Raw genomic sequence first — 19,158 nt, forward strand, 5'->3', positions numbered from 1 at the left:
TGAAACGTAATAAAGAGTAAAAATCACAGACGCAATAGGTATCGCTGCGTCTCAAAATGCCCAATCTATCAAAATCTAAAAAGGGTTATTGCCAGCGGTGAACCACGTAAAGGAAAATAGCGCCCAAATGTCCGTATCGCAACTTTGACATGATTTTACATCACATAAAAAAATGTCATAAAAAGTGATCAAAATGTTGCATAGTCCCCAAAATCTTAGCAATGAAAATGTTGGCTAATTTTGCAAAAAATGACCCCCCCCCCTCCAGCTCCATACACCAAAGTGTTAAAAGCGTCAGAAGATGGCGAACATTTTTTTCTTTTTCATACACATTCGCAATAAAACCTATATAAATAAACCGAACCAAAGAATAAAGCAGAGGAGTTATTTGGAGCGCACAGTGAAAGGTGACGCTTTAAAAAAAAAAAAAAATGTTTCCACATTTGGATTTTTCCCCCAGCTTCCATTGGATGAAATACCTCCGAAATGACCTCCTCACACCACCCTCTGGACTCTGTACCACTGATCCCAGGACATATTTTGTTTAGGGACAAAAACCAATAGTGTAGGCAGAAAAAGATTTTATAATTATGTAAATAAGGCTTCGGCGCTCCACTCCACTGCATGTGCAGTCAGTAAATATTGTGGACGCTGTACAGATTCAGTGACCGTGCATGCACAGACGGATACTCGTTAGTATTGCTGCGGCTGTGCTTACCTGTGACACACGGCAGCTGCACGAGATTCACCGACTGCACATGCGGGAAAAATGACGAGAGCCGAGTAACAAAGATGGAGGTGTTCATAATTACAAATTGCCCGGGTGACGTAAGTGAATTGCCGAAGCCTCATTTGCAAAGATTATAAAATTCTTTTTTTTGCCTAAACTATTGGCTTTTGTCCCTAAACAAAATATGTCCTGGGATCAGTGGTACAGAACCCATAGGGTGGTGTGAGGAGGTCATTTGGGCCGGGACCCAGTGGTAAATTTCCTTTAAAGACCTGTAGTATTTATTTGTACAAACTTGGGGTTTGTAAAGCTTTTTGATCAGGACAGGAGATTAGGAGTTTATATGAGTTCTCTCTCCAGTATTCTCAGACTTACAGCTGATAACCCGTGTGGGTTAAATCCATATGGTAATAAGGCAGCTGGTGCACTCAGTACCTGGAGCACTGCTATTCCTGCCTAGACCACTTGCTCCTCCTCCTGGTATGGCCTAATGCTTCTCTCAGCACACATTTTCATGAGAGTAGCAGCCCAGGCAGGAATAGCACGGCTAAGGACATGATCTAGGTTCACTATGCAGCGACTTCCACATAAGCATATAATATATACTTTTATCATTCCTGTCCATTCTCCATCAAACTGTAACTCTCTACAGAGTTGAATCATCAAGTAAATATCAAAAAGCCTTCTGTCCTTATCTATCTGCAATGTGTGGCTTGGGAAGGAATTCAGAAACACAGCGCACTAAAGAAATGGACAGACAAACTGGTTTTATATAGGAAGGTATGGTGCCAAATTTGCCATTATCATATGCATTATTTATTCTAAAAAATAAAAAAAAATAGCTTCAAAGGTTTTGTTTCACTAAAATTTTAAGCATTATTGTATAATACATCATATGGAGCAGCAGAATGCTGTCAACACTAATGATAGATTCTCCCGCCCCACCCATTTTCTCATTGACGGTGCTGATCCAGAAGGCTTATAATAACTGCATCTCTTCCTGGCAGCATTCTAAACTGCAGGATATACCATAGGTAAGCTTACAGTTAAGCAGCTGTAATTGCAATAATTTGTTCAACACACGGCCCAGAGTATTATCAAAATACCTAAAGGGGTATTCCAGGAATATGAACGTCTGATACAGAAACACTTGATGCTACAAATAAATGAATGCAACAAAATTCAATGTCATTAGTCACAAAATGGAGCTTAAATAGTTTGATTTTATGATTCACAAAATTTTATGGCCTCTCTAAAATATACAGAGTTATCACCAAGATGGCCGCCACTGGAAAGTCCCTAGATTCTTTATTTCTCAGTAACTCCTCCTCCCTCTTATGCTCTGCTCCCAGTGATGATGTAACAGGTTTTCTTGCTCTGTCACCATAGTAATGATGTGTAACTGCCATCAGCAAAACACTGGCCATACTGGATGCACTGCAACCAACCCACTACAGTAAAACTACAGCCAAACATGAGGTGCGGGACATGTGAGGTGGACATGTGACCATCGGCCATCTTCTGTCCGGTGTCTCCTCCGTGCGGAGGAAATCATCAGACTGATAGAGGGGCCAGTAGCATTTGAATTCTTCATTACAGTCTATATCAAAATTTTATATTACACATTAGCTTATATTTTAAGGACCCATTTGTGAATGATTCCTGGAATACCCCTTTAAGCAATGTCACTGATATAACAAAGCTATCAAGAGATAACTTTCCTCATACAGATCCATTAGAGTGATCGATTACATGAGTAGCTGAAAAACATCTATCAAGTTGAAGCTAAAAGACAGATGCATCTCTTCATAAACTAGATAAGGGCAGGTTCAGCTCTTCTTACTAGCTAAGCTGGGTGTCATATCCAAATTGCTGACATGAACAGCAGTAAGAGCAGAACATGCCTTATCACTAACACAACCATATTAAGAAAAGCTGTTTTGTACGCTCACCGGCTCGATCATAGAGAATGTGGGAGCGCTGTAAGCCTTCCTTAATGTGCTCTTCATTTATAAGCATTCCCTTTGTCTGTGAATGTGGTCCTGCAGCAAGCATAGACTGAACCGACAACTGCAAGCCATTCAGTCCTGTTCTGGCATCACCATCACAAAGATGTGCTAAAGTTGTTAAGGCTTTTGCCTCTATATACATTTGACACCTGAAAGAAAAATCACAAAACCATATGTTAGAAATAAATAGTTACTGTATAATCCAAACCCATTGTTTTCCAGGTTCTACATATTATTTCGCACTACCGTTCAAACCTCCATTGCTTACCACCTTCAAAAAAAGTAAAGAACATAGATTTAAAAGATCCCATTGACATCAATGTAAACTGTATGTCATCTGTTATTGTTAGTTTGGAAGGTATCAGTTATGAATGTGTGTTTTTCCAACTGAGAAAAAGTACTGCAGCCACTGTCATGTTATCCATCAAAAAACCGTATGCACACAACGGATGCCTGCCAAACTGAACATAATGGGGAGATAAAATTTACATTGATGTCAACAGGATATTTCATTGAACCATTAAACCTGCATTCTTAATTTTTTTTTTAATGGAGGTAAGGATCGAAGGTTTGAGGGCTAGTGTGAACTTAGCCTTAGGCTGCATTCACACAACCATAGGGGGACGTATATACGGCCGCAATCTTGTGGCTGTACGGACGTAGCCCATAGGCCGCCAATGGGCACACAGAGCGATATGGTGCATAACACGCCCCCGGCACTGTACAGCTCCGTACACGGGGAAAAGGTATGACATGTCCTATCTTTCATCATGTTACGGCGCCGTACGCCATGCATCATGCTGCCCATCAATCTCCCTATCATCTATCTCCTATAAAATTCTCCTATATTACAGTTTGTTTAACCATACTAAAGGGAACCTCTAACTGTATGTGACAGGTCATAAAATAGTTTTAATTTAGGGCCCCACTTCTAGTTTTGCCCAGGGCCCCACTTTGTCTATTACCAGCCCTGTCTATGAGGATGTGACACAAGAGTTATAAAAGCTTATAGAATGGTCCAGCCATTCTTTATAAGGGAACAGAATGAAATAATGTAATAAATAAAAATGTTGCTGCTTGAACCAGCTATGAGCTGTCATCTTATATACAAAGTCCAAAGTGAAGGTGACTGCAGAGAAGCCTGGAGCTTGGTATATATATGTAAAGACTGGAACCCCCCCCCCCTCTGAATGAATATACTTTCAGTGCAGAAATATGTAAAGTAATGTGATATATAGAAAACTTTAAAATGGTTATCCCATGAATAGCAGCACCTATCCACAAGAAGTAAAAAAATGTTTCAGGTGTTGCCCCAATAGTTCTAAGAACAGTGATGTGACAGGGGTGGTGCTCTACTACATCAGTATTTATCCTGATAATCAATGGTTGTGACTTAACCCCTTACCGACGCGTCCTGTACTAGTCCGATGTGTAGAAGCCGCCATCTTGCCACGGATCGTCGCTCCCCGTGACGTCATCGGGGAGCGGCGATCCGTCACTATGACAGCCTCGGGACAGACCCGAGGCTGTCTCGTTTTAACCCCTTCATTACAATGTGCTATCTGAAAAATAGTGAAAGTAAAAATAAAAACAAGTTTAAAAAAATTAATAAAAAACCTAAAAATTCAAATCACCGCCCTTTCCCTAGAACTGATATAAATATTAATAAACAGTAAAAACCATAAACACATTTGGTATTGCCACATCCGAAAATGCCTGATCAAAATATAATAATGATATTTCACTGCGTTTAACCCTGTAACTAAAAATAGCGCCCAAAGTTGAAAATGGCGCTTTTTTGCCATTTTGAAAAAAAAAAATATATATATATATATATATATATATAAGAAAATCAATAAAAAGTGATCAAAAGGTCGCACAGTCCTAAAATTGATAGCAATGAAAACGTCATCAAAAGTCGCAAAAAATGACACCACCCACAGCATAGTACAGCATAGTATGAAAAGATTATTGGCGCCAGAAGATGGCAAAATAAAAAAAAAATAATAATTTTGTACAGGTGGTTTTAATTTTTGTAAAATGTATGAAAACATTATAAAACCTATACAAATTTTGTATCCCCATAATTGCAACGACCCAAATAATAAAGTAGAAATCTGTAAAATTCAAGCCCACAAGAAAATGGCGCAAATGTGTTTTTTCACTATTTTCACTGCATTTGGAATTTTTTCCCGCTTCCCAGTACATGGAATATTAAATACCGTCACTATAAAGCACAATTTGTTACGCAGAAAATAAACCGTCACACAGCTCTGTACATGGAAAAATAAAAAAGTTATAGATTTTTTTTTAATGTGAGGAGTGAAAACAACAAATGAAAAAAACAAAAAAAGGCGAGGTCGTTAAGGGGTTAAGGGTTAAAACAAATGGGTTAAAACTCCATAATCCGTTCGAGGCAAGGGTTCAGAGATAACTTGTCAGCTCATTGGACACTACATAAAGTTACAGGGAATTCCAGATTTCAAGTGCTTGATCTCGCATGAGTGCTAATGCCAGGTGGAAAGTCTACTTTCATGTGCACGCTATCCAACTATTGGGAAACTGACACAAGTTAGGAGAGGAAACATACGGTACTGAAGCAATGTCCTCTCCTAACCACAACAAGAAGAACATCTAGTAGACGGAAAGTTTCTTGTCTGCGTCACTGCAAGACTAAAATACCAGATATAACCACAGTCTGCCCTGTTACCACCAGAAGAATCTGAAAGCTGCAGCCAGATAATGAATTAGAACATATCAAAAAGAAGCAACTGAAAGGAACTTGTCCCCCAACTACAAAAACTACATTAGGCATTTCTACATATATAGGTTCAATTTTCACACATGGAGTTTTCAATAAGTTAAAATTACTTACTCTGCAGACTCAACAAACTTACAAGTGAATGAAAGTTAAGCTTCAGTAGCCACATTACCAAAATACGTGACAAAAGGGTTGTACCAGTTTAACCCCTTAAGGACGCCCCATTTTTTGTATTCTGACCTGCGTCACTTTATATGGTTATAACTTTTGAACACTGTTACTTATCAAATCGATTCTGAGATTGTTTTTTCCACACATGTTGTACTTCATTTTTGTGGTAAATGTTGGCTGATTTTGTAAATAAACACAAAACTTTAAAAAATTCTAAATTATCGTGTTTTCATGCAGATAGTTTTACCACCTAAATCAGTTGCTGAATAACGTTTCCTATATGTCTACTTTACATTTTCATATTTTTTGAAATGTCTGGATAATTTATTTTGATGTTACGCGGCTTACAAAGCGATTTTCCTTATTTTATCCCCAATTTACTATTTTGGGGATAAATACTGTTTTGAATGAAATTTTGCATATTTAACATCAAAAACCCCCTATATAATCAAACTGTTTTCAAATCTGCACCCCTCAAACTAAGGAGTCTAAGGTCTTCATAGTAATTGAATCAAAATGGAGGTTAAATTTAGAATGGTCAAATTTTGTCAGTTACACATTTATTTTGCCCTAAAATTTACAAATTTCCAAAAGGTAAAAAGAGAAAACCCATCTTTTTTTTACAACAAAATTTGTTATACAATTTCTCCCGAGTACAGAGACCCCCAACATGTGGCGTTACTTGTTTTACAGCTGCCATGATTTGGTTTTCTCATTGGCCCCTTTTGTAAGATAATATTTTTTCGTTATTGGGGTCATGTGATGGCATTTTTTTTTGGCGGGATGAGATGTATATCCTGATAATCCTGTTATCTTTATTCTATGAGCCAATACGATTCCGGGGATACCATACTTGAATATTTTTTCTTAGGTTTTACTAAATTTGCCAAATAAAACCCTAATGTGGGGAAAAATCTATCATTTTTGCATCACCGTCTTCCAAGTGGCAAAACATTGTTACTTTTTTGGCTACAGAGCTGGTTGATGGCTTGTTTTTTTGCGGGACATGTTGTACTTTGCACCAGTATCATTCTAGAGTACATATGTTTTGATCACTTTTCATTGCATTTTTTGTGGGATTTAAAAGGTAAAAAAAATCATAATTTTTGGCAGGTTTTTAACTTTTTTTTACAGCGTTCATTGTACGGGTTCAATAACATAGGCTGACCATGATAATACCCTTTAACCTCTTAGTGACATGGCCTTATACTGTACAAGGTGAAGACTGGCTGGCTATATACTGGGGGCAGGGGCTGGCTGGCTATATACTGGGGAGCGGATAGTGACCAATGCATGTCTCACCCTAGGCTTATACTCAAGTCAATAGGTTATCCCATTTAAAAAAAAAAAAAAAGTTGAACATTCAGTTCAACTTATACTCTAGTATATATGGTAGATAACAAAAAATAAAATGTGGGGGGCTGAGTCTTAAGTCATAAAATGGCTGCGTCCTTATAGGATTCAAAACAATGTTCTACATTCCTACTTTCATCCCAAATTTTAAAAAAAACAAAAAAAAAAACAAAAGAACACCTTTTTACCATATTAAAGCTTTATAGATTATTGTCAATCTTTAATTTAGGAGCTGCCTAAAATTATTTACAAGTAGCCAAGAAAAAGAGTATATATGTTATGTCTAATAGAAGAGATTAAAAAGTACTCCACCCCTTTGAATAAATATATCTTGGAATTGATTTACTATCTGTGTACATTTTTTTGTGTTTGCTAAATCTGCTTAAAGGATGTTCTATTTGCGATTTACATTCAAATCTGTATATGTTCCGTTCTGCTATTCTGCTTCTCTCAGTTCAATGAGGTCTCAAATATCAAATTCCTCATAGACTTTTAGCTCTTGCGAGCAGTGCCCTCACCCCTATTGTTCCATATGACCATTTGTACTCTGTAGTGCAATATTATATTATATATTTCGCCAATGATTTGTAAAGTGGTATGGAATTTGATGGCTCTATATTACTAAAAGATTATTACTATCGTATATACTTGAGTATAAGCCGACCCGAATATAAGACGAGGCACCTTATTTTGCCACACAAAAAAAAAAAGGGAAAACCTATTGACTCGAGTATAATCAGAGTTTGGGTTTTTCAGCACATCTTTTGTGCTGACAATCTCGGCTTGTATTCCAGGATATTACGGTAAATGGTCAAAGTTTCTTTCAATGCATAGTAGATGCATCTCCATGAGTCAACAATCCCTCACTAAGGCTACATTCACACAATGTATGCCCGCTGTACCTCAACGTACCTCTCCCGTACGGCGCCTTGAGACCATAAAAGTGTATGGGGGACGTATATACACCGTATATACATTCCCCATATGTTCGTGTGAATGTAGCCTAAAATGTAGAACCACAAATACAAACCTATTGATATAGGATGCTAAAGTGCCATATATGAGGCTTTTAAATACATCTTCCCAATTCAATGCAAATATATGTAGGTGTGGGGGGATATAAAACACAACTTTTAATAATCACGTTAAAAAGTCAACACGAAAAAACCATCACAAACATATACAGTATATTAAAATTGACCATCCTATTATGGTTGGTTTCCCTAAGGATGTTGTGACAAGGAGAGTTCCTATGTAAGAAGAAATAGCATATGGTACATGAACTCTACATAGTATCCGCTCCAGCCCCCGCTCCGTGATGCCCGCTCTGCTCCTCCATGCCCGCTCCAGCTCTGATCCTCCATACCTGCTCCAGCCCCGCTCCGCTCCACTTCAGCCTCCGCTCCTGCATGCCTGATCCAGCATCGGCACTCGTGTCTTCGGCTAAGTGAGCAGATGTTCGGAACATATGCAATGTGTTCTTCGCTGTGTTTTTCACTTAAATGATCCTGTGTTCACTGTTTTAATTGTATTCTTCACTGTCTTTTCTTAATTAAATGCTCAATCTCGAGCAGGGGAAATACTCGTCCGAGCAACGAGCCGTTCCGAGTACTCTAATACTCGAACAAGCATCAAGCTCTAATTGTATATGTTTGTGATGGTTTTTTCGTGTTGACTTTTTAACGTGATTATTAAAAGTTATGTTTTATATGCCCCACACCTACATATAATAGCCTAAAATGTAAACACAAAAGGAGCCTCTGGAAGTTTTTTTTATGAGCCAACTGGGAAGCACACGAATTTGGAGTTTTCCAGAAATCCATCATTTCTATCTGGAGGCTATATTTTATTTGTCAATGAGTTATCTTCTTGCACATTCTAAATCCATAACAAAAACTATTGTCCATGCTTCTTTTGTTGTACTCCAATGGTAAAAATAATGCATGACTAGATTTATTTTAAATAAAATATTATTCTGCTTAACTGCAAAAAACAATTGTCAGCAAAAGCCAAGGAAAAACCAGTACAGACTCCAGGATACAAGAAAACTCAGACTTATCCTTCACGCATTGTCAAATTCTTAACTAAGGACATATACTGTAAATCAAATTTTAGGAGTCCATCCAAAGCATCCAAAGCCATGTGAACAAAATTACATCTCCAATTTCCAATTAATTTTTACAGGTATTAAAGTTGTCATTTGTTACTATATCAGGCCCTTAGTCACTATTCGTCATCGTCTCAATAGAACCCAACTGATGTTCTATGTTGCTAGAAATAAGACAGATAGAACTGGAGGGACATCAAGAATTTTATGAAACCACCACCATAAAAACAAGTCTCTATGTATTGAAATGTGTACATAGAATAATATAATATACCACATGGATATGGATGGCTGCACTATTAATACAATAGGTGATCAATTTCAAATTAATGGGGTCCCTGACACTCAAAACCCCCGCATGTCACCAGTTTCTGGCTGCCCCTAAAACCAAGAACAACACGGAGAAAGAAACTGGAAGAATTGTTCCATTCTTTGTGTAGGGACTTATAGCTAATAGGAGCCAAGCTGTCACAACAAAGGCCGACTACTACTCAGAGAATAGAGCTGTGCTTCTGGCTCCATTCTCTGTATTGATTCTGCTGATAAAGACAGTCAGAAATAGCCGACTGTTGAGGACAATGGTAGCCATCTTATGGATAAGACATCATTAGAGTGCCAATACACTGTGAGGCCGGCTGCATTCAATTCACACATTTTGACGATAATTAATAACAAAATTAGCTTTTGAAAAAATGTGTTACTTGAATGCATCTGGCCTCACCCCCAACGCTTCACGGCAGTACCCACTATTTCCACCCTTATAGTGTAGTTCCCAATGTGCCAAACCATGACTTCATCAGACAACATCAATATAACCCTAAAGTCTTAAAATAGCATTGGGCCCCCTCATGAGCCTTGGGCTTTCATAACCCTGTCACCAGTCCCCTGGATTTGAAATGCATATTAGAAATTCCCTACAAGATTTTCTATTTTGTAGATGCTCCGACCCAGTTATGTTTCCATAACATTATCATAGTAGTAGTTAAATTATTTTTACCATTTTTAAAGCATTGGTAGACTACTATAACGAAATGTACTGTAATGAAAATGTCACCTTAATCAGGAGGCAAAAAAGAACTCTTTTCTTCAAACCCTCCAAATAGTAATAAAGAAAATAAATTAGTCTGGTAATTGTACCCAAAGAATGTACAAATAAAAACTTAATCTAAAAAAATAAGTGTACCGTTTTTACGTGAGTATAAGCCGACCCATGTGTAAGCAGAGGTACCTAATTGTAACTAAAAAAAAAAAAAAAAAAACTGGGAAAACCTATTGACTCGAGTATAAGCCTAAGGTGGGAAATGCATTTGTCACAGCCTTCAGTTAGTATATAGCCAGCAAGCCTCTGTCCCGAGTATATAGCCAGCTAGTCCCTACCCCCATTATACAGCCAGCTAGTCCCTGCCCCCAGTATACAGCCAGCTAGCTCTTGCCCCCTAGTATGTAGCCTGACAACCCCTGCCTCCTAGAATACAGCCAGAAGCCCCTGCCCCCTCGAATACAGCCAGAAGCCCCTGCCCACTGTATATAGCAATTCGGCCCAGTATATAGCCTGCATCCCATGCCCACACTATACAGTCATTCAGTCGCAGTATATAGCCTTCAAGCTCCATGCCTGAGGTATGCCCAGCCTACAAGTCAAAAACATACACTGCAAGGCAGATCGTCTTCTTTCTCTGTCGATGCTCCGGCTCTGTGCCCCTCTGCGCAGTGTTTTTTTTTTTTTTTTATAGACTCTAGTATAAGCCGAGTTGTTTTTTTTACTTGAGTATATACGTACATTGATGAAATACTGAAGAAAGAAAGAAGCATTAATTTATGTAAATTACATTTGTTAAATAGAAACTGTGTAAAACCCATTTTATAGTTACTTCAACAGAAAAATTAAATGTTCAATGTGGCCAATCGAAAAAGTTAATAAAAAGTTGATATTAAAGCCAAAAGTCATAAGCCGCTTGAGTAGGGATTAATAAAACAGACTGTTCTCTTGCGGTCTTATATATTCCTCCCCTCAACAGGTGCCGTTGTCAGTAGATAATCTATTAGCTTCACCTGTTAGTGGATTAAGGGCGAATGTCCACAGGCGTTATAAGAAAAACAAACACAGACAGCTCCTTTTTTTCAACCAAACTCCTTTTTTTCAACCACTAAACGCTACTCTAGGACATGCTCTTCTTTTTAACAACACCGTGCACAAACTCTTGATAAATCCCCCGTGTGGAGCAGCGTAAAGGCCACAAGTCACCTTCATTCTCATTATCCAGGGGGAAGCGCATCATAAAGGTTGGCCTCTACAAATTATAGTGTTGGCACATCCTACCCATGCCATCACGGTTGATGAAATACCCTTTGACCCCTTAAGGCCAAGCCCCATTTTTTAGATGCGTCGCTTTATATGGTTATAACTTTTGAACACTGTTACTTATCAAAGCGATTACGAGATTGTTTTTTCCTCACGCTGTACTTAATTTTAGTGGTAAATGTTGCATGATAAATTTTGCATTTATTTACAAAAAAAACCAAAAACATTTATTTTTTTTAAAATATGCCATGTTTGAAATCATTGCATTTTCAAGCAGATAGATTTACCACCTAAATAAGTAACATTTCCCATGTGTCTACTTTACATTTTCATAATTTTTGAAATGTCTGGATAATTTATTTTGATGTTACGCGGCCTACAAATCGAATAGCGATTTTCCGTATTTTCTGAATTTACTATTTTAGGGATAGTGTTTTGAATGGAATTTTAAATATTAAGCTTTAAAACTCCCTATATAATCAACCCATTTTCAAATCTGCACCCCTCAAACTATCAGAAACAGTTTTTAGGAAGATTGTTAACCCTTTGAGATCTTCATAGGAATTAAATCAAAAGAAATTCAGAATGGTCAAAATTTGTCTTTATACGTTCATTTATCCCTAAAATTTACACATTTCAGAAGGATAAAAGAGAAAAAGATCTTAAAATTTGTTATGCAATTTCTCCCGAGTACAGAGACGCCCCACAAGTGACCATTACTTGTTTTATGGGCGCCCTGCAGCTGCCAGGATTTTAGTTTCCTCATTGGCCCCTTTTGCAAGCTATAAAATTTTAGCTTTTTCGTTATTGGGGCCATGTGAAGGCATTTTTTTTTGCAGGATGAGATGCTTTTTCCAGTGTTATCATTTTGGGGTTGGTATCACCTATTGTTGAAAATTTATAGGAGTAGAAAAGCATCAAATCTGTACTGGATTTTTTACTTTTTTTTTTTTTTTGGTGTTCACCATAAAGCCTAATAATCATGTTATATTTATTCTATGGGTCAATACGATTACAGGTATACCAGACTTGAATATTTTTTCTTACGTTTTACTAGATTTGTCAAATAAAGCCCTAATGTGGGGGAAAATCTATCATTTTTGCATCGCTGGCTTGTTTTTTTTGCGGAACATGTTGTACTTTGGAACGGCATCATTCTGGAGTACATATGATTTTATCACTTTTTATTGCATTTTTGTGGGATTAAATAGGTAATAATAATAATTTTTGGCTTTTTTAACATTTTTTACGGCGTTAATCGCACGGGTTCAATAATTATTTCGTTTTATTCTAAGGGTTGTTACAAACGCGTTAATACTATATATGTGGGGGTTGTTTTACGATTTAGACTTTTTTGTGCATTATATGTCTTTTTATATGTTTGGGGCTTATGGGCATTTTTATTGATTTATTAGTGTATTTTTTATTGAAGAACTTTTTTAACTTTTATATTGCTTCCACCATGGGACATGAACAAGCAATCATCTGATTGCTTGTTTGTGATAATATCCTGCAATGTATTGCAGGGTATTAGCAGTGTCACTGTGCCTTTAAGATGATGTCACAGACGCCATGGTAGACGCCATGACATCTAGCGACTTCCGATGCCAATAGCAGGAGCCCGCGCACTACTGGTTTAGCGCAGATCGCTAAAGGGTTAAACAATCTGGACAACGCAGGTCCACAACATAGGCAGGTTTACACAGTTTTTTTTGGACTATAACAATTCTTCATATAAAAGCCATATCATCGGTGAACTGACCCTTATTTCTAAGAATAACTTTATTTACTTCCTATTCATAGGTTTTCTTCATGTAAATATTATATGTTGACAGGTCTCTAGTGGAAGGAGATCTTGGCAACAGTGTTGCAGTGGCTAAACAGCATACATCAATCTGAGAGGTCGTCTATGAAGTGTTTACCATCATGCTACAAGGAAACTCCACACCAGCTTTAAATAGGATGAACTTTTAAGGTTTTAGGGATTTAGTGTAACTAGCACGATAGGTTTCCGTCTTTAAGGCACTTATGTATTTTTTTATTTATAAAAGGCATTATAAAATATGATTGATAGATATGCATTAAGTAAATGGAAGGCAATGTGACAACAGCATGACAGATACATGTTGTGTGAATAAGCCCTTATATTTGTTTCAGTACAATCCTGTCACAATTGCAGATAGTTCTATAGAATATAGAAAAACATAGTATCATTACTAAAACAAAAGATGACATAGTTCTCTGTTAATCTACATGACATCCATCCATAAAATACTGAACCATTGGGGGAGATTTATCAGAAATAATATATTAATATTAACGGTTCTAGTTGACCATGGACACCAATCAGAGCTAAGCTTTAGTTTTATAAAACAGCTGTGGGAAAATGAAAGCTGGACTCTGATTGGTTGCCATGGGAACCTAGAACAGTTATGATACTTCTGATAAATATCTCCAAATATTTTTTGATCCATATGTTATAATATGTTCCATATGTTAGTTTACCCATTTTTCTATCTGTATGAACGTATCTGCGTCCATCTCTCACCCGTGTGTACTACTGAGTAGGCTTGGGCTCTCAACAGCAAATTCTGGACCATATGATTGTTTTTTTGCAACCAATTGTAAATATAGGTAATATACATAGGAAATACATTGCCATCTGAGTGCAATCTGTGTTTTTATCACGCCCATAGACTTCTATGACAAAAGAAAAAAGCTGCAAAAAAAAAACACAGATACAGGCAGGAAAGGACAAAGAAGTCTATGGCACAAGGTGTCTCAGAGCCCACTGTGACCGATCCGGGTGGCTTGGCTATCAATAGAGATGGGAGGGGTGAGGAGCTCTCACTACCTCTCCCTTCTCCACATGGCTGGGTGATATATATGGGATTTGTTCTGGGCAAGGACAAAAATGTGAAAAAAACCTTCAGTGAACATGGCTACAATAATTAACATTGAAATGTGAGAATGCTGCATAAAATACAGATGAGTGTGCATGTAGCCTAAAAAAGTGAGATTAAAAATAAATTAATGGACACTTGTTAAATTCATCAGCCAAAGCTTCCACCTCTTACAAGTGTCCATTCATTAGGACCAGAATAAAACAAGCCATAAGCCAGATGGTCTCAGGCTGTTTGAGCAGCCAGAACACGGAGGTCAGCTCAACTATCTGAAGGAGCAAAAGGTCAGAGGAACAAGTGTGGAAAATCTTTTTTTATGAGAGAAGTGTAAAGCCAAAATACATTTAACCAAATCAACACACAAGCATCACCATGTATTTTTTAATAGGCTCAAGCGGCAACATTTTTATTACATTTTTTTTCTGTTCCCTTATGAAGAATGTCTCTTATTCCTCGTGTCACCCCTTCATCCTCATGGACTGTAAGCTGCTGTGAGCAGAACCCTCACTCCTATTATTTCATATGACTGTTTGTGTTGTCTCATTTTATTTGTACATGTCCACTATGATTTGTAAAGAGCTATGGGATATGATGGTGCTATGTAAATAATGTTATACAACATAATTCCCTAATGTTAATGGGACAGATTGTTATGTTGTATCTGCCATTTACAATTTGGGCCAGATTTACTCATGGTTTCCAAGGTAACCAGACAGCATTCTAACTGAGCCATAATACTGAAGTGACTAACCTGAAGTGATAAATCTGAATATTTAGAATATTTAGTCTGTGTTTAAACTCCCTTTTTAGGGAGGCCTATAACACTCACTAAATGCATGAAATGTCAACTCTCTTTTACTAAACCATCCTATGTTCTCATCCCATCGGTTATCCGTCAAACACCAGATATATACCAAGCTCCAGGCTTCCCCGCATTCCCTTTCACCTTGAATTTTACATACAAGATGGCGGCTGATGGCTGGTTAAAGCAGCAGAATTATTAAATTATTTTATACTGTTCCCTTATAAAGAATGGCAGGACCATTATACAAGCTCTTTTACCTTGTGTCACCACCTTCATCGTCATAGACTGTAAGCTCTTGCGAGCAGGGCCTTAACTCCTATTGTTCCATATTTCTGTTTATACTCTGTAATGTATTATTAGATTTGTATAGTTCCCCTATGATTTGGATGGCGCTTTATAAAGATTATTATTAAATTTGTATACATGTAAGCCACTTTTTTTGATGCAAAATACACAATGGTTCTGCCACATTTTCATTTTAAAAATCAACCTCTTAATTATGCATTAACCTGCTAAATGTTTGATTAATTACCACAATTTAAAAAGGAAATTCCACTTTATTAACCATTAAGGCTGGATTCACACAACCGGTGCCCGCCGTACCATAGCACAGCGGGCACACGGCAGCGCGCGGGGAGAGGAGGAGGGGGAGTGCGCTGCTCACCCTCGCCCCTCTCCATAGGGATACATGGCGCACGGCGCTGTATGCCCTGAAAAAATAGGACATGTACCGCTCCCGTAGGACGCCGTGCGCCCATTGCCGTCTATGGGGGACGTATATCGGCCGTATATACGTCGCCCTTGCGGTCGTGTGAATCCAGCCTAACACTGTTAGAAAAAGATGTTTATTGGGTGCTGTGCTCCATTAGATTAAACATAATAATTAATAAACATAATAAACTTCTAATACACATTTACAGTATCTGGATGGCAACTTGATGGTATTTGATGGTAAATTTCCATTAAGATGAACTGTTAACCACTTAATCACCAGTCCATCCCACATAAATGAAAGGGCTGGTGAACTGGTAGCTGTCTCCAGCAAGTTCATTTTATTGCTGTATTTTATGGCACTGTGGGGTAATGCACAGCAGGGTCAGACTGACACACTGACAGCTCAATCCTTCACTGTAATTGATATAACAGTGAATTTCCTGTTGCTTTTGATAGGTCAGATAAAGTAACCTTCTTGAGATTGTGATACCTTTTAATGGCTAACTGAATTATAAGATGTTACAAGCAAGCTTTCGGGACAGCTATGGTCCCTTCATCAGGCATGGTGTAACAGTCTTTCTGAAGGGACACAAGTTTATTACCCTGTTTGACACCCTCCAAACAGGACTCAATCTATTAACCCCTTAGCGCTCTGCGCCGTAGCTGTACTGCGCTGAGTCCCGCGAATAGCGCTCAGCGCAGTACAGCTACTGCGCAGAGACGATGCCGGTTCAGCGCTGTATAGCAGCCGAACCGGCATCGTTAGCCGCGGGATTTCAACGGTAATCTACCGTTGACATCCCCGGCTAACACCCGCGGTCCCAGTGGGCTCCGATCGCGGGTGTTTAACCCGTTAAATGCCGCGGTCAACGCGACCGCGGCATTTAACATGCCTTCTGGGGGTCTTTACATCACAATCGGCCCCCCCGCACCGTTTTCGGGGGGGCCGATTGCTGTTTTGGCACCTCTGGGGTCCGATCGGGACCCCAGAGAAGCCTGGAGGGTTTACCTTTAAGATGGCGTCTGTGACGTCATCTTAAAGGCAAAGTGTCAGCCTATGCATCTGCATAGGCTGGCACTGATAATACCCTGCAATACATTAGTATTGCAGAGTATTATCAAGAACAAGCAATCAGATGATTGCTTGTTCATATCCCATGGTGGATCATGTAAAAAATTGTAAAAAAAATGTTTTTCAATAAAAAATTACTTTATAAATCACTAAAAATGCCCATAAGCCCCAAAACATATAAAGAGACATATAACACTCAAAAAAGTCTAAATCATAACACAAACCCCACATATATAGTATCATCGCGTCCGTAACAATCCATAGAATAAAACTAAATAACTATTGAACCCATATGATGAACGCCGTAAAAAAAAAACGTTAAAAACCCGCCAAAAATTATGATTTTTACCTATTATATCCCACTAAAAATGCAATAAAAAGTGATCAACAAAACATATGTACTCCAGAATGATATTGTTGCAAAGAACAACATGTCCCGCAAAAAAAAAGCCATCAACCAGCTCTGTAGCCAAAAACGTAACAATGTTATGCCACTTGGAAGACGGCGATGCAAAAATGATAGATTTTTCCCCACATTAGGGTTTTATTTGGCAAATTTAGTAAAACATAAGAAAAAATATTCATGTCTGGTATCCCCGTAATCGTATCGACCCATAGAATAAAGATAACAGGATTATTGATGCTTTTCTACTCATGACCTCAAAAAAAGTTCCAAAATTTTCAACAATAGGTGATACCAACCCCAAAATGGTAACACTGGAAAAAGCATCTCGTCCCGCAAAAAAAATGCCGTCACATGGCCCAAATAACGGAAAAGCGAAAATGTTATAGCCTTCAAAAGGGGGCAACAAGGAAACTAAAATCCTGGCAGCTGCAGGGTGCTCCTTCCCTTCTGCGCCTTGCTGTGCCCCCATAACACAAGTAATGTCCACATGTGGGGGGTCGCTGCACTCAGGAGAAATTGTAGAACAAATTTTATGGTGAGTTTTCTCTTTTTATCTTTTGGAAATGTGTAAATTTTAGGGCTAGATGAACGTATAACTGACAAAATTTGACCATTCTAAATTTCACCGCCATTTTGATTCAATTACTATGAAGATCTCAAGGGGTTAACAATCTTTGTAAATGCTGTTTCTGATAGTTTGAGGGGTGCAGATTTGAAAATGGGTTGGTTATATAGGTGGTTTTGTTGCTAAATATGTAAAATTTGATTTCAAACAGTATTTATCCCCAAAATAGTCAATTCCGAAAATACGGAAAATCGCTATTCGATTTGTAGGCCGCGTGACGTCAAAATAAATTATCCAAACATTTCAAAAATTATGAAAATGTAAAGTAGACAAATGGGAAATGTTATTCTGCAAGTTATTTAGGTGGTAAATCTATCTGCCTGAAAACGCGGTGATTTTGAATTTCGAAAATGGCAAATTTTTCTAAAAATTCATCACTTTTTTCTTTTTTTTGTAAATAAACGCAAAACGTATCAGCCAAAATTTACCACTAAAATGAAGTACAACATGTGGGGAAAAAACAATATCAGAATCGCTTTGATAAGTAACAGTGTTCAAAAGTTATAACCATATAAAGAGACGCAGGTCAAATTTCAAAAAAAAGTTGCGAGCCTTAACCTGCAAACAGGCTGCGTCCTTAAGGGGTTAAAGGGATTCATGACTCACTACAACCTCTAACAGATGTTATCTTGAGATAATGGGTCATCAGAGACTCCAGAGATTTTAACTTAGAGGCAATAAACCATCACACTGTCCAAGTCATACAAATAGGGACCTGTTGTCTCAACTGTGTTATTGCCATTGTCCTTTTGTTTACATTTCTTATCTGTCCATGGTGTATAAGATCTGTGTCTCTTCAGAAAAACTGTTATACCATGCATGATGAAGGGGCTATAGCCGTCCCGAAAGCTTGTAACATCTTATATTTCAGTTAGCCATTAAAAGGTATCACAATCTCAAGGTGGTTAACACTGAACAAAACTTTTTGAAGGGACTCATCCAGGACTCCTACTGGTTGACCCCCTCCTTATATTTATTTTGGTCTTCAATCCTGATTATACAGATGCTGCTGTACAGTAAAGTTTGACCCCTCCCGAATACGGAGTCCTCAACTGATTGTTCCATTTATAGGTTCATGAAAATCTGTTCCCAGCCTCTTATTTAAACTGACGCTAATTTAAAAAAAAAAACACAAGTCCCATTTCTCAAAAAGAAGTGGGGAAAATAATTTCTTGATATACTGACAATTTTGCAAGCTTA

At 37.9% G+C, this 19,158-nt stretch overlaps 1 protein-coding gene across 2 annotated transcripts in view; it reads right to left on the reverse strand.

The window, feature by feature from the left end:
- The window catches only part of WRNIP1 (WRN helicase interacting protein 1), a 54,987-nt gene that overhangs the window by 13,089 nt on the left and 22,740 nt on the right, over positions 1-19,158 (reverse strand). For both annotated transcript variants that reach the window (XM_072152471.1, XM_072152470.1), the window contains exon 4: positions 2,683-2,888. In XM_072152471.1, the coding sequence (XP_072008572.1) occupies positions 2,683-2,888 (206 nt within the window). The remainder of the gene's footprint in view (positions 1-2,682; positions 2,889-19,158) is intronic.

The sequence above is a fragment of the Engystomops pustulosus genome, chromosome 5 (assembly GCF_040894005.1).
Source record: "Engystomops pustulosus chromosome 5, aEngPut4.maternal, whole genome shotgun sequence".
In the NCBI taxonomy this organism is placed as follows: domain Eukaryota; kingdom Metazoa; phylum Chordata; class Amphibia; order Anura; family Leptodactylidae; genus Engystomops; species Engystomops pustulosus.